Source organism: Oryzias latipes, chromosome 14 (genome assembly GCF_053564925.1).
Source record: "Oryzias latipes strain Hd-rR chromosome 14, Olatipes_Hd-rR_3.1".
In the NCBI taxonomy this organism is placed as follows: domain Eukaryota; kingdom Metazoa; phylum Chordata; class Actinopteri; order Beloniformes; family Adrianichthyidae; genus Oryzias; species Oryzias latipes.
In genome coordinates this window covers 27355483-27372255 of record NC_136250.1, presented here as the reverse complement: position 1 = coordinate 27372255, position 16773 = coordinate 27355483, and the positions used below count along the sequence as shown (strand labels likewise).

Sequence of the window (16773 nt, the reverse complement as noted above, 5' to 3'; positions counted from 1 at the left end):
TCGTCATCGCAATATTGATCAACATCGTATTCCGCGAGTTTTCCTCATATGGTGCAGGCCTACTCTGCACTATGCTGTTCAAATGAATGGGAAAGAGAAGAGCTTTCATTTTCTTGTATCTATTACAATATACAGTTAGGAATTTCTAAAATATGTTTTAAGCTAAAAAGACAGAAACTGTTACTTCAAGCAACTTGAAGTGACTTATTTTATAGAAGATGAAGGAAGACAGCACTCAATTAAGAAAAATTCAAAGCTATCACCATAACACCGAGCTCCAAAACCACCTTCAAAATAAAGCTCTTCTGAGTAAAAAGAACAAATCCTGTACTCCTGACTTTAGTTTCCACTTAAGAACATTTCCTATATCTTCACTGTTCGAATGATAAGCTGACGATTGAAGCCCCCCTCAGTTTACATGTCAACGGTAATGTAGCAGTAAATAAAGGGATATGAAAGCCGGCAAGAAAGCACTAATGTGCCGGGTATAAATCATGCTGTCAGCCGAGCATTAATCAAGCTTTTACAGTCCATATCAATCCATTTGCTAAGATATACAGCGGACTGTATATCAGTATAAAAGGTGTGACAACAACGTCTGCCGGATTAACTTAGCACCTTCCTCTCTGATGCCACATTAGGTTCACTCCTGCTGGTTCATTTCTTCATAATAAAGCCAGGTTAAAACATACAAATGCTCACAACTAAACATAATTTAAGTCCCACTTCGATCACCTTTTGATCTATTTTAAACGCGTCCCCAGTGGTCTTTTGATTACGATGACATGCTTTTTACCCAAAAATCAAAAAACCTGTGTCGTTTTCTAAGACAAAGTTTTTTGCTCCGAGCAACCCCGCCCCCTCTTCCCGTCACACTTAACTGAGCGCTATCTGTTTACACACTATCCTGCTATATCACAGCTCCTCACACCCCCAATCTATCCAGCTGTACAGTTTTGAAGCAGGTGGAAAACAAAGACGTACATAATTCTAGTCGTCTACAACTGGATGAATCGGAATGGAGCAGAGCGGGGTGTTTCTGACCCGCCAGTTTTCTACGCCACAAAAAAAGCTCTTTTTCAAACGGCATTTTTTTTGTCTGCTCCTGATTTACAGCGATTTATACTAAAAAATAACTCAGAAATGCAATTTTGATCTTAACTTTCTTAATATATCTCCTCCATCAATAGAAAAATGCCACAAGAGCATGTTAAAAGCATCAACAACATAAAAAACATGTTCAGAATGGGTCTTTAGCGTTCGGTTGAAGCTGAAAGAAGCACAGATACTTGAGATCGAGCCCAGCAGGTTCATCTTAATTTAAAAGGGAATCCAAGGGAGCAGTTTTAAATCTTGTAAAAAAAAAAAAAATGACTGCCACCCAGCTCCAGAGTATCAGCTGACGGTCAGGGTGTGCTGCGTTCGAACTCGCACCCACCTCTGCTGCTCTTGAGGGTGCCATCTGCAGCCCTAATCAATACTTTTCTCAAGGAGCCGCTTAAAGACGGTTTTCAGGACTGCACGCATTCAACTTCAGCGAATAAACATGCTGGTGTTCATGTCTATAGTCTATCATTGGGATAACGGAGGAGAAGAACATCTGAAAAAGAAAATCTCTCCATCTAAATTTAAATTTATCTTTGAAACTTGTCACTGCAGTTTGTAAGAATTGTACTATTATTGTTTATATATTAGAAGATATCTCTACCATTCCTCTCCAAACATCAAGTTTACTCGTTTTATTCACTAAAAGGCTGCTACAATCATAAAGTGGGCACATTCTCCTCTCACTTGTGGCTCCATGCTCGCCACGAATCAGGGTTCTCAGGCCGAAACTTTTCTGGTTGCCCCATTTGTTTCCTCAGTGGCCAAATCACTAAACTGTAACGCTGCAAAGTTGATGGAAAAGCGCCATCATTGTTCCAGGTTCCATCCGTCTGCACATGCAGGCGGAGGCAGAAACAGCCTGTAAATGCTGGGCACAATGTGTGCTTACAGTATGCAGCTGGAGCTAAATAATTGATATGCTTTGTGCAAGTGCGCCCTGAGCCTTGAGTCAAATCACTGGAGCCATTACCATGAAGGTAAAGCAACACTCCCCGAAGAACAATAGACCCATTTACTTTGAGAGGCTTTTGCTGACTTCTTTGAAAATATATAAATTATTAAAAAGGGGGAAAAATACCACTGCGCAACAATTTTACTGGCTAAATCTGGATGAGGACTAGCAGGTAATCCACAATGTGACAAATGTGGAGAACTGTCTCCATGTTTGAGGGTCTAACTCAGTAAAAAAACACAGATTTATGAGCCTTGCTTTAGATAAATCCAAGCAGATGATGATTTATTACATAAGTGGAGGTGGAAAGAGCGCTCTCAGTTGTGAACGCTCAGGGACAGAACCAAGCAGAACCCATAAACATGGAAAGAACAGCTTCAAAGACGACTTTTCCCTCACAAATCGGCGCATAAAGGCGCGCGCTTGTTCCGCCAGCATCCTTCCCCAAACCCAGCAGCCGCTTAGGCTTACAGCGTACCGAATCGTGTCGCAGCCGCCTGCCCCTCACCGGGTTTATCTGAAGCGCATCCGCTTCTTGAAACCATCTAAGTGCGATTAGGAGAGCTTTGATGTTTCTCCATGCGCGCTGCCTCTGCAGATCCAGGGTTACGAGAGCGCAGCCCGCAGCGCAAGCGCGAACTCGGGCAACATTTTTTTTTTATCTCGTGTCTTCTGCCAGCCGGAGTTGCTGCGCGCGCGGCGGCAGGTTGGAGATGCAGCCCGGAAGGCTTCCTCTCACTTTGGCTCGCGTTCCAAACACAGAGCCGTACTTGTTCCTCTGAAATATCAACTTCGAAAGAAAAATAGAGGATTTTCTCCCACCCAATCCGTACAGCAACACAAATTCAGCAGCAGGGTTTCACCAATTTGCGTTTTGTGCCGTTTAATCGAGTTACCAAGTAAAGCGCACAGCGTTGTTTGGCAGTTTCCCAGTGCGCACGTAGTCTAGGATTCTGTTTGCTGCACTTTAACGCACCACTGCTCCCTGTGATTTATTTACAGCGCGTTTCCGCGCAAAAAAAGCCGCAAAAGTAACCAAGCGAGGAGCGCGCGGAGCGCAGAACAAACAACTCAAGGGAGACTGGAGCAAAACCACGCGGTTCTTTCCCCTCAGCGTCTCCTGCCGGAGTTCCCAGCTGTGGAGCGGACAATCCACGCGGCGTTTTACCCCGAGAAAAGTGATGATCCGCGTAGGCACCAACCCTGCCACGCACGCTCAGACCTAAAAACACGCAGAAACACGCTTTTTCTGCTCTGTGCGTCAACTTTTCGGAGAGCTAGTTCTTCCACAGCAAGCGCTCATCCGCGCAGACATCGACCGGGGGGGACGCCGCTAAAACCGCTTAGCCCCCACCCCTCACACACACACATACATTTGCATCCGTGGAAATCCGACAGGATTTCACGTCAACAGCGGAGTCTTACCTTTGTGAAGAGCCGCTGGGAAGAGGACTAGAAAGAGGAGAGTCGCCAAAGAGCCGCTGCCAGCGTTCGCCATGTTGGACACCTGCTTCAGTATGGCAGAGAGAGGCAGCTTCACCTAGAATGGGACTCGGATAATGATATGCGCAAAGATGGGAGGGTACACGTTTCCACGCGCGCTTCTTCCCAAGCACGATGCTTTGTGTTCACTCCGAATGCACGCGGGGATGTGAGGAGCTTTGGTCACATGGGCAGGGGGGGATAAAAGATAATAACGCGGAGCTGCCGCGGGGGTGGACTCACTGTTTAGATTATTAAAAGTCATGGTTTGCTTTTAGATTTACTGCACACAAAATATAAAATAATATTATAGTTTTTTTTAAATCGCCCATTATTTAATATATTTGGTTTAGGTTGCATAGTTTTATTTTTAAATCAAGACTTAACTCCTAACTTCCGTGTTGAAGCACATTTAAAACATAATTAACCGGAGCTTTTTCACCAAATCACCACTAGATGGGCTGACAAAAAAAAAAAAAAAAAGCAAATATATTTTTATTTTTTACTTGTAATAATTTAACTTTATAAAATTATATTTCATTATATTATTTGTATAACACGTTTTTTCAAACGGCCAATATGACATCATCGATTTCATGAAGTGGAAATCTCTTTGATATGAGCGTTTTGCAACCACCATTTATAAATCCACTGAGATCTGAAGATAAAAATGTTGATATTTTATTTAAAATTTACATTTAAATACATTTCCTTTGCAAAAAATATTCAAACCCAATGGGTTGTGGTCTATATTCGCCAAAATAGGAAGAATTGACGGAGACTGGTTTTCTGCAGAGACCTCTGGGAGATTTTTTTGGGCATTGGATTTTGGAATTGTAGATTCGGACAGCACTAAAAAATGGCGAACACACTAAACAGTTTACGATGTAGTGAGTAGGGAAAGAATTCGGACACAACCAGTTTGAAAAGCAGACAGGCAGAACCAATAGCTTATTAAAGGCCATTCGTATGAAAATGGGTTTTTTGGTGTTTATTAAGAAATAGATATTCTCCTTCTCAATCTTTAACAGTTTTAGTGTGTTCTGTGGAAGTGGAATTTTTAAATAATTTGATTGAAAAATTAAAAAAAAATTTAAAGATGAAGAAATAAACACATTTTTTATTTACAGTAATAGTGTGTATTAAATGGCTGACTTAAAAACTAACAAAAGTAAGATCTGTCTTCTAATGTTTTAGAAAACCCTTCACTTTTTTTTTGAGAACCGGATGGTTTATTCTGTTTGTCCATTTTGACAAAAGTCAACGTTTGCCAGTGTTATATTAAGCAACAGCAGGGACGCCGCTTGAAATGAGCTCAATATAAACAAATGGATCATGTGACCACATCCAATACTCATCTCTTATCAGTCTTTGAATTTTGGTAGGGTACTGAGAGGACATCTCCTGATTACTCACAGTAATGTTCAATCACCCTCCCCACCAAGGGGCCCTAAATGTCTATGGTGCAGTTAAAATTGGCGGGTAGGGCGCTAAAAGGACATCTGTTGCTTGCTGGCAGTGATGTCCAAGCACCCCCCCACCAAGGGCCCTACATGTCTAAGGTGCAAATAAAACTGAGGAGGGGGGGGCTATTCCGTATGGCAACCATGGGAGGGGGACCCTCCCCCTAAGGTGCATCAAGGGCTGAACCTGAACCCCCCATCACCCTAATAAAAGATTATATCAGACTTTGATTTTTTACCCTCCGGGTCACCTTTAACCTTGTAGATAATGCCCCGCCCCTTCTTGTTCTTTAAACATTCAACGTCAAAGCTTTTTCTCGCAATATTATTTAAATCCAAAACATGGTCATTGGTAAAGGGCTTTTAGCAATACAGTCACAGATTATTTATTTCTCAGTATAGAATTGTCAAAAAATATTTGTGTAAAGTTATAACAAACTTGTTTTAAATGCTGGTACCAATTAAAAAGGTTTAATCATAATAAACCAATGTCTGGTACTTTATTTGGTCAAAATTTAGAACTGCACAGCCTTCCCCCGCAGCACAAAGACAGACTTTTACTGATTGAAGAAACAAAACTGTTGTTCATCCACAGCTCAGGAAACATCCCTAATGAGCCTCACACGTGCAGCCATTTTTAACCCAGCTCCAGTTTTGCTAACAATCTGCTTTTTAGAAACTATTTTGTGACACAATGTCAAAAACATTCATGAACTGCTGCTGAAATCTCCACCTATGTCAGAGGCTAACAACAGGACACATCTCAGTGAGTCACAATATACGGAATTCGTTTTCTGAAATTGGTCACTTCTGTAGGGCTTCGTAGTATTTTCTGCACAACAGGTAAAAATATACTTGGAGTAAAAAAAATATATATATTTTTGGCCACATTATGTAGTGTTTAAAATAAAATTGTTTCATTCAACCAGTCAGATAAACAACTTAAAGGAATACATTTTAAAGACCCACTCTTAATAACCTTTAATCTATTTCCTAAGTGTTCCCAGTGGTCTTTTAATTATGGTTTACTTACTTCCACTACGTACAGAGCCCGTGACCTGACATAGGTAAAAAAAAGAAAAAAATTGGTTCCCATGAAATAACATTCAGATATACATTTATCCTTTTGTGTTTGAATGCACCACAGTTACAGGAACATGTTGACTGGTTGAATTGGATTATGGGATATGTGTGATGCATGATGGTATACGCAGGATGTAACCTTTGAATGTAAAGTGACTGCTAACGAGTATTTTAATGAAAAACAGGTTACCTCAGCACGTCCTGAATATTGTTATTCCTGTTCGGCCCTAAAGTACAACACACCAAACCGCAGTGGCTGTCCGTCTGTCCATGACAAGCAAAAGAGCTCCGTGGCCGGCTGAAGCTCTCCCACGAACAGGAATAGCTCGCTCCGCGGCCAGCCGGAGCTTGTTTGCTTTTCAAGCCGGCAGACGGAATGCCGCTGGGGTATGGGGAAGCAGCAAGCTCAGGCATCCTAAATCTTGTGATATTCTTCTTATATTACAGTCCGTTTTGCCCAGCATCAGCCCCAAAACGTCACGGCTCTAGAGGAGATCTGCATGGGGGAATGGGGCCAAAATATCAGCAACAGTTTGTAAAAACCCTGTGAAAACTTACAGAAAATGTTTGCTGTCATTGCCGATAAAGGTGATAATATAAAGTATTGAAGTATTGAGTTGAACTTTTGTTATTGACCAAATACTTATGTTCCACCAAATATTTGCAATGTGCATATTGTGCACATAAAAATAAGAGCATTTAGCTGATTACTGCTAGCTCCACACAAAAAGTGGGTGTGTGTGCGTTAGCCTGGGGGCGGTGCTGGCAGCGCAGACTCTTCCTTGAAAGGGCTATTCCTCACTTATCTAAGTCACAGTGTGAGAACTCGCTCGTTTTCGTGGGTTGGGATCGACTGGTGCTCAGAAAGCAGAGTTTTAGAGGGACGCTCAGAAATGCATGTATGTGTCAAAAGTACCACTTTGGGGAATTTTATTGTGAACAATTAGCATTCCAATTCACTTAAAATCCCAAACAAATGATTTTGCATGGTATGGGATCTTTAAGTAAAGGGTCAGCCATAGATGATTTTATGTATTTACTCTATTGAAAGGAACAGCAAAAGATTCGTCACACACTTGGACATTTGAATGTTATTTTTGACAGAATTGACCACATTTGTTGTTGAAAATGTTTTCAGTTGAGAAAACTCTGCCTCATTTCAGTGTTGTGCTGTATTGCGTATGGATATGGCTTCATTCCAGGTCTGCTGCGACTGGATTGAAACAAAAATCATGGCCTAAAACGCTAGCTACAGTCAAACCCTCACTCGTCAGGTGTTTGAAGGGGGACAAAGTTTGTAGGTAAGTTGAGGTGGTTTAAAATTCGCATGTAAATATCACTTGTTACATGGATGTTGCTCACTTTTTCCAGGAGTTTACTAAAATCCCATAATCTGCATAAATCAATGATGCAACATAGCAGCCACCACTTGACTGCTTTTATTCCCCAAGCTTCAGTAAAAAAAAAAAAAAAAGAAATCTCAGAAAGAGCTGCTGATGAGCATTTTCCTTGGTCGAGACCGACCCTAAGACCCCCCCCAGGCCATGGTCGTTAGACCTCTCCCAGTCTGCTCAACACACCACATATTCCAACTCCATTTCAGAGTCGCAGACAGCGCGCATCACTATTGCACATCTTTTCATTTCCAGAAGGCAGCATATGCTTGCCTGCTGAGGCTGATCAATGTGATGCATTGGTGCTCTCGTTTGCCTTAAAAGAGAGGAACTGAAGGACGCCACAGTCTGCTTGGTTTCAGTCATTCCTTTCTGTTACTTTGGGAGCTCCATCAGCAACCCCAAAGATAGTTCTCTGCAGAAATATGAAAATATTCCATATTTTATTGTCATGCTATACACTGGCAGACTAAAAGGCACAGAAAGACCATGTTTTAGTAAAAAAAAAAAAAAAAAGATTTCATTATAAATAATAAAAGAACCACGAAGGAGGGTCTAAGGGCAAGGATGCTCAGTTTAGTTTGGTCTGTTTAGTTTAGCCATTACCTATTGAATTCTATGACTTTATTTTTCTTCATGATTCATGTTTATTACACAATTACCAGTATTAGGCCCATTGAGATGACTATTGTTGTAAATGTTTGGCTATATAAATATAAAGTAATTGAATTTAATTTAAATAAATGTATTAAATCATGTTTGAATAACTTTTTCTCCATTCTATAAATAATGTTTATATTCTTGATTGGTCATCCTCATAATTGGGCCAGGAGCTGGAACTCCACAGTGCATTAAAACTGGATGCTGCTGCATTTATTTCTTCTATTATTGTTAGTTTGTAATATTTTCATAAGGTCCAAATCGAAAATGTTATTCCTTGCAAACCCAAAAAAGAGATTGCATAAAATCAGAAAACTCAGAAGTCACTCGTCAGTCATCTGATAGACGAACAAAGCATCAGAACTGAGCACAAAAAACAACAACAAGTCTTAAATTTCCAACACAGGAAGTCAGTTCCTACTTTCCATTTTTTCTGCATCTCCAGAGTATTTGCTGCTTCCTCACAACAGTTTTGCTGACGGCTCTTCTTCTCTTTCAGGGCAGCATACCTCTTTGCTGTTTTTTTTTTTTACTTTAGCTCTAACTGACCAGTCTCAACAGGAAGTAAAGAACTGCTTCACTAACAACAGTTCATTAGGAAAACTGTTCTGTGATGCTTTTAGTGTGTATGCCAACTTTAAATGTCAAAAGACTAATAATAGGCATCATAAAGAGATTTTTTTTTTGTTTTGAATCTCAGCTGGAGACTGGAGTCTGTATGAAGCTTGCATGCTGGTTCTTCATCTTTTCTCAGTTATTGTCAGCCAATCCCCCCATCCCCGCCTGCATAGCATGTAGGTGGGAGTTATGAACAAACATTAACCAGAATTTCTGACATCTTTTCCCAGTTTTAAAGCATCTGTTAATTTTTTTCTCTCTAGTTAAAGTCTTTATGTCCGTCTTTTTCTGCAACACACAGGTTTGTTTCTAATGACGATGATGCAAGTCTTGCCTTGCTTTCAGTCATGTTATTAGCACAGTTCCAAGAAGTATGACTCCCCCACCTCTGTAATGTCGGTGTTCATCGACATTGATGGATATACCTTCTGTCAGGGTCCACAAAGGTCTAACTAAAGGTTGTGTGACCCGAAGTTGATAGAACTGTAAAAAACAGCTTTGCATTGAGAGTGACATTCTAGATCAGTTTTCTCCAACCTTTTTCCAGCCATGGACCGGTTTAATGTTAGACTGTACGAGGCTAAAGTGTGCGTTTCATGTTTTTTTTTTTTTTGGCATCAAGTTTTCTTTAATATTTGAGAGTAAAGTTAATCTTCATCCTCTTTTGAATACTTAAACATTATTTGTACACCAGAGTTCATGCAGGAACCTTTAAAATGTGATATAGATTATCCCTTAACCCATAACTATCAAAGTGGAAACCAAAGAATTGGACCCCATCTTCAGCCTCGTCTGACTTTTAAAGCGTAAATGTAATAATAATAAAAAGATAGAAGGTAGTTTGCCATCTCTCGGTGGGTGGAGTGTCCCTGCCCCAGTTGGAGGAGTTTAAACACCTTGGGGTCTTGTTCACGAGCGAGGGAAGACCAGAGCGTGAGATTGACAGGCGGATGGGAGCGGCGTCCGTAGTTATGCGATCACTGTATCAGTCTGTTGTGGTGAAGAGAGAGCTGAGCCAAAAAGCAAAGCTCTCAATTTACCGGTCGATCTTCGTTCCAATACTCACCTATGGTCATGAGCTCTGGGTCATGACCGAAAGAACGAGGTCCCATATACAAGCGGCTGAAATGAGCTTCCTCCGCAGGGTGGCTGGGCGCTCCCTTAGAGATAGAGTGAGAAGCTCGGTCACCCGCGGAGAGCTGGGAGTACAACCGCTTCTCCTCCACGTTGAAAGAAGCCAGTGGAGGTGGCTCAGGCATCTGGTCCGGATGCCTTCTAGACGCCTCCCTGGAAAGGTGTTCTGGGCATGTCCCACTGGGCAGAGGCCCCGGGGAAGACCCAGGACACACTGGAGAGACTATGTCTGTCGGCTGGCCTGGAAACGCCTCGGGGTCCCCCCAGAGGAGATGGAGGAAGTGGCTGGGGCGAGGGAAGTCTGGGCATCTCTGCTTAGACTGCTGCCCCCGCGACCCGGTCCTGGATAAGCGGAGGAAGATGGATGGATAAAAAGATGTGAATCCACATTTTGATGACTTTATTAGCAGCATCCACATAACATCAGACAACTGGTTGCTGAATATTATGCATTATTATGATGGTGTGTGGGAACAACTGTTCCAATGAATCCATATTTTGAATAAAAACTCCAAGGTCCGAATTTCCTCCCCACTCCCTATCTACTAAAAATCTAGACAGTGCCCTGGATTTTAAAAACAATTTGGAAACCATGCTGACTAAATATAATGCCACCAATGACAACTATATTCCCCAATCTACTGAGCATCGATGCAGACTGGTTTTTCGCAGAGACTTCTGGGAGATTTCTAGGGGACTTGCTTTTGGATTCAGACAGCACTACAAAATACCAAACGTACTATAGAGTGCATTAAATAGTGCACTAAGTATAGTGAGTAATGAAGGAATTAGGACACAACCCTAGTTTTGTTCTGTTAAATGCAGATTTCTTTTAATTTGAAGTTGAAGGCTCTTCTTCTGTTTCCTCACGGGCTCTTTTTTGCAAAAACAAAACAAAACAAAAAAAACCTTTCCAAATATGTTTGATTTTTGTTAACTTTGCTAACTTTGGGGGTTTTAGTTTAGCGGTTGGTGCAGCTGCTTCAAGCAAGTAGCAGATGGACTTTAAACACGTGATCGAGCGACTTGACATGCGTCGAGAAGGAGTTGGGTGTGTTGGTGCAGTTTTCCAAAATAAAACTTCCTACAGAATCAGATGAGAAATAATGCGGAAAAGTTGTGTTTTTTTCCCCCCTCTCCGGCCCTTAGACTGGTGGCGGTCCGTGGCCTGGGGGTTGGGGACCACTGTTGTAGATGAAGCTGTATGGCTGCTTCCTCAGCATACATTCCTCCTCTTCACATCGTCTGGGCTCTTCCTCCTATTTCTCTCCATATGCCTATTATTATTAGAACCGTGTCACACTTGAAACTACTGCACGCCAGTGAACATGTTTGTGTGACATTAAGAAGATTTATGCACGCACAAAAAAAACATGAAAAAAAATGCTGTTACGGCTGATCCACTGAGTTCGATGTTGTGGAAAATAACTGCCGAGCTGTGAACGTCACGGCAACTGATTGACCAACATTGCCATCTATTGGCCCCCCTCTCAAAAGGGGAAGTACAGGAGAAAACCCAGAGGGTTTCAGTCAGAGCAGAGACAGTAGAATTTCCGTAAATGTGGTTCAGATAAATAGAGGGATGGATGGCCACCGCCTGGATCCCCCAGAAGTATGTGCATAACATAGGTCCGCCCCCACCCACTACCTCTCAGGTGGACAGTCAGGTCGGTGTCTGACAGACAGAGAGGGGAGATAAACAGCCTCACACACAAACTGGAGGGGTCGGCCAAACCAAGCCAAAACCACACTCCAACAGATAGCAGGCAGCTGCACGAGGCAGTGCAGCGCCACAGACATCCCGAGCCGCTCCGGTATCACGCCGGTGCAGAGGCAGGAAGTGCAGCGAGTGAGCCGGACTGCACTAATGTCCGTCACATGACAATGAGAGCAGATAGGCCATGGGTTGCAATTTATAGGTGTGCACAGCCACTGCTCCCTTTATCACTCAGGACATTGTGGGGATTATTCCGGTTCGTGCTGGTTGAATATTTTTCCCTTCTCGATTCCCTGAACCTTTGCCGTCCTGTGATCTGAGGCCATGTGGGAATCCATGATGAATGACGTGGGTGGATGAATGGCCTGAGCCCACCGACTTTTAATCCCTGCACTCAGGAGTGAGGTGTGTGGAATCTGCAGGAGCATCCCTGAATGTGAGGAGGCTCTAATTTGGGCTTTTATGAAAAGGAAGTTGCTGCAGTGTCTTACCCAGACTTACCAATAAATCTAAACACAAACAGCATCTGCATGCTCAAGTTAGTGCAGTCACTCACTGAGAGAATGCTTAATCTTTTTATTTTCTTTTTTCTGGTGCCTTATAAAAAGAAAAGCCAAACTTTGCAGTAATAAGTGCTTTCTAGTCACAATCTGAGCCACTTCCTTATGCAGGCAGGCTTGCCAATTATTTGCTGAGCTGAGAAGACTTAAGGGGATGGGTGATAGGAAGGAGAGAGGTATCAGGGGTTCATATATCAAAGATCACAAAAAGAAAAAATTAACAAGGCTATGAATTCAGATTTTCAACGAACAAAAATAAAAAGGAAAATTAGGAGAAACGGAGGGTGCGATCCTCAGATCGAGCTTATTATTTTAAAAGAAAATGGCTGAAAATAACAGACTTTCAGTGACACACTCAGTAAAATTGGACAGTTTTTCTCATTAAAATGCCTGGTTAGGTGTGTCCACGTCATTCTAAGTTAGGCACATATATGTTCATTATCCATTTGTGAATGTAGATGTCATTTCTGAAGACAAATGTTGTAACCAGCAGAGAGTAAAGAAGGGCCAGAAATTTCAGACTAATTTGACTTGTGGGCTCCCTCTCTGCCGGGCTTCAGCTCTCCCTATGAGCTCAGTCTGAGGCAATCATGCAGATTTGACTTCTATGAGCTGTTTGTGTCTCAGCGGGCTCACAATCATTGGTGACAAACATTTACATTATCCAATAGCCTTTTCATTTAGGCTCCAATTTGGAGAAAAGTCTGCATAATCCCTGTTTTACATGCCTGTCATTGTCTCTGCATCAGTCACATTTTGACAATTTTGGCCAATTTACTTAAAAAAAAATCATTAGTTATAGTTACCTCACCCAAAAAGTAACTCAGTTACTGCGTCATAAAAGTAATTTCTCAAAATACGGCAATACATTTTAGATATTTCCTGAGCTGCATGCAAAAATAACTGTTTACTGGCAGACAATGAAGTCAATTTATGCTCCAAGAACCCATCCCCAGTTCAAATTGATGTGCAAATAGAGAATAAAAACATTTCTAAATTTAAGTCTGAAACTTTTAAAAAGTATTGTAAAAATTCAGGTATAGCATAATGTGAAAATAAAACTCTGAATTAACTGAATTCTTATAGTACACCCCTTTGTTTATTGTAGGCCAAACAGAGTCCATTGCAGCTTGGTATAACTACTTTTTCCTCACAAATCTACTCAAGTAGAACAAATAGTGTCATATAATAAAACTACTCTCAGTGGGTACTTTTGTTTTTACACCAAAAATTATTTAAATAGATGTAACAAATGTAATTTGTCAAATTATAAGATATTTGTGCTGAAATTAATGTAATTAAACACAAATGTATAAGTTCTAAATGATAACTTTGTGTATTAAAAGGATATTTTTTCCAAAATGCCAAGTTCAAAGGCCCAAAAAGGAGCTGTGCTTCTGTGTTTCTTCTTGCTGCTGGTCCAAACTAACGGACCTGCCAGCTCGCCGTCAGACTTAACTGGTGGTTCTTCTGCAGTTCATTCCAGTGTTACTCCACCTGACCTTCAGGAAAACTTGCCAACGCATCAACTGCAGAGAAGATTGGTTGTCCTGAATACTTATCACCTGTGAACAATCTGTCACACCATCAAATGATGGACTAAACTGCCTAGAAACGGTCTATAACTCTTCGCAGGCTGATGGGCCGCATCAAATTCTTTCTAAAGTTCAGGAATGACACATTTCCATTCCACAACTGTTTACCACGCCTCAAACCATGAAAATGTTCTGACTTTTGCTGCTGGTCTGAAAAGAAAGTGAGTTCCCCCATTTCCTGTAGAAAGAATTGAACAGTTCTTTCACACAGTCCTTTATTTCAGATAACTTTTCTGGAGTTTTTTTTTTTTTTTTTTTTGCTCCTCTGAGCTTTAATTCATATAGATTTTAGAAATGATGAGGAGCATAAACACTTTCCCCTGACCCCTAAAATTAGCCTTTACCACTGAGCACAATACGTCTGTCATGGTTTGGGTTTCTTTGTATTGGCTTTTGCTTTCCATTTTGTTTCTGTCATGTTTGAGTTCTGTTTCCTGTTTTATTTTGAAGGTTTCCTGCATGTCATGGTTTTGAGTTTTACTTCCCTGGTTCCAATCTCTCCTGATCGTTGTCACCTGTGTCTTGATCCTTTCTGTATATAAGACTTGTCTCTGCCTTCCTCTTGTGCTGGTCCATACCGTCTCTTCCCTGCTGTCTTTTGCCATTTTCTCATGTTTTGCCCAAAATTTAGTTTAGTTTTCCTGCTCTGCAGCTCTTTTTGTTAGTTATTAAACGCCCTTGCCCTGGAACTGTGTGCCTCCCGTCTCTGCATTTTGGGTCCTTATTGCTCACCAGCCCTCCCAACCTGACAACGTCTATTAAAATACTAATATACATCTATTCACTGGACATCCCAGACCAGTCTAGAGGTCTACCAACAGTGAGAGATCTCTGTATAAAGAGATCTCCTACACATCTGCATATAGCCATCTAACCTTGGAATATTTTTTAGATGTCAATTAGAGTACCTTTTAGACGTTTATTAGAGATAAAGTACAGCAATTTCATAAAATCAGAAAATTTTATCTTCAAATAAGTAAAAGTTTCTACTGAAATCTGCCTGGGATTAAAAGGCCTCAGAACTTGCATCCAAACAGCAATCCAACATATTTATGCAGTTTCCTGTGTGAACAGCATATTCATTTAGGAGAATCAGAACAGCACATCCTACTTTTTAAACTATCTCACAAATCAAAACTCAGCGTGACACGTTTTAAACACAAAAATCCCCTAGAAGTAGAATACAGATAGTAACAGCAACAATGCGCAGCAACCTCTGCTAAAATACATATAAATATATAATGTCTTCAGTTACATCATAGCAACATTAAAGATGGCCTCTAAAGCACACAAAACCACCATTAATGCACCTTCCAAATTATTCTGTATGCTATTTAATTACCCCTTTCAATTAGTCATTAGTCCCCCCTTAGAAAAATGGGGGCTTGTTTACAACAGGCATGATGGGACTGCCACGCAAGAGATTCAAACAGCGATGTGCAGTAGGCCTTTAGGAATCATCATATATGGGATGCATAATGCACATCCATAGCTGTAAATGTAGAAATAGCCATAATATAGATTTCTAATAGATGCGTCAGTGACTAGTGGGTTATGTCAAAGACACCTAAAGTAACTCTATTTTTAACAGTTTTTTCCACTTACGAAATTTCGGTCTTTAGTGAGACATGCATGATATACGTGATTTATACGTGTTTCTTGCGTTCGAGGATTTCAACCAACGGGTCTTTACTTAAATTCGGTGTTGAGTTGTTAAAAATTCTTGGTCGGTTGAGAATTACGCAGATTAGGCATATTTTATGTCGTTTTTACTCAATTATTACGTGTATTGTACGAAATTGAGAGTGATTTTTGCGAGATACATCCGCTAATTATTGGTTTTCCACGGCCCTTCCATGGACTTTTCACGCATGTCCCACCTTTGTTTAACGTTTATATCAGGTAAACGGCGGACATGTAAGGTAAAGATTACGAAATAGACGCACAAATCACTAATGAATTGCATATAAATAGCACAAAAAACACGCACGGTTCACGTTGATTTCTGTCTTCTTTGTGTGGTTTATCCAGACTTCTGCTGTGATTTTAACGTGGTTTATTCGTGATGCATCTATGAAAAGACCAAAACTTTTCTGACTTTTTTCATCTATATGAACAATTTTCATCTGTGCAACATGCACAAAATGTACGTAGTGGCTGTGTGACGGCCTTTACATTGGATTAAATTATTATCTATAAAATATCTCAGATTTCTGTTTTTCGTGTATAGAAATTCCACTTTTTATAACAATAATATAAACTAATTTGAAATACAAAAGAAAAGTCAATTGTTGCCATGTGTTCTTTTTGATTACAAATGTTAAAACTTTAAAGAAAGTAAAGGTCAGTCAGTATATTTCCTGGTCAGTATAGACTCCATATGTTCTTCAAACAAATTAAGTTATAATCCTCAATTATTTTTATTTTTATAGAAAAACTAATGTTATAGTCAATGCATTTCAGTCATGTTTAATAAAAAAATCTTTCACAAGCTACAAAGTGTTCATATATTTTATCCTTCTGGCTTTTTGATCCCCTAGTCTTGTAATTGCACATTTGTTCCTGTGCTGGAATAAAACATTTCGGACAATACCTTGACAGGATTTATTTATAGGTGTTTGGAAGTTCTATTTTAAAATCTAACATGCCTCCCATTTATCCATCTCTATTTTTTTTGTGGAAACAGTGTTGACATGTTTGTGAAATTTTTTCCCAGGCTTAAAAAAGTGACGCGCTTTCAGTGACAGATGCACAGTTAGGTGAGAAAACACAGCAAACACAAACTTTGTGGGGCTTTTTCTTCAACTTTTCTCTGTTTTCGGCTCCCCGATCGCTGTGGGTTATGCAGTTCATTGACATTCTCTCCAGTTGATTGCGATTTCCTATTCAGCCCTTTGATGCTGGCCAGATTTAAAAATTCTGTTTGTGAACCGTCCATACCTTTGGTCTGTCTGCTGCTTGGCAGGGCTGAAGGATGACAAGCCAAGCAATAGTCACCTCCCCTTGAA

At 40.7% G+C, this 16773-nt stretch overlaps 1 protein-coding gene across 5 annotated transcripts in view; it reads right to left on the bottom strand.

Annotated features, from left to right (window-relative positions):
* Window positions 1–3715, bottom strand: part of cadm1a (cell adhesion molecule 1a) — a 501435-nt gene extending 497720 nt beyond the window's left edge. For 2 of the 5 annotated variants that reach the window (XM_023962567.2, XM_023962568.2), the window contains exon 1: window positions 3485–3713. In XM_023962567.2, the coding sequence (XP_023818335.1) occupies window positions 3485–3557 (73 nt within the window). In that variant the 5' untranslated portion in view covers window positions 3558–3713. Of the gene's footprint in view, window positions 1–3484 lie in introns of all 5 variants that reach the window. The other 3 variants (XM_023962566.2, XM_023962565.2, XM_023962569.2) reach the window with 3 other exon arrangements.
* Window positions 3716–16773: the final 13058 nt, after the last annotated feature.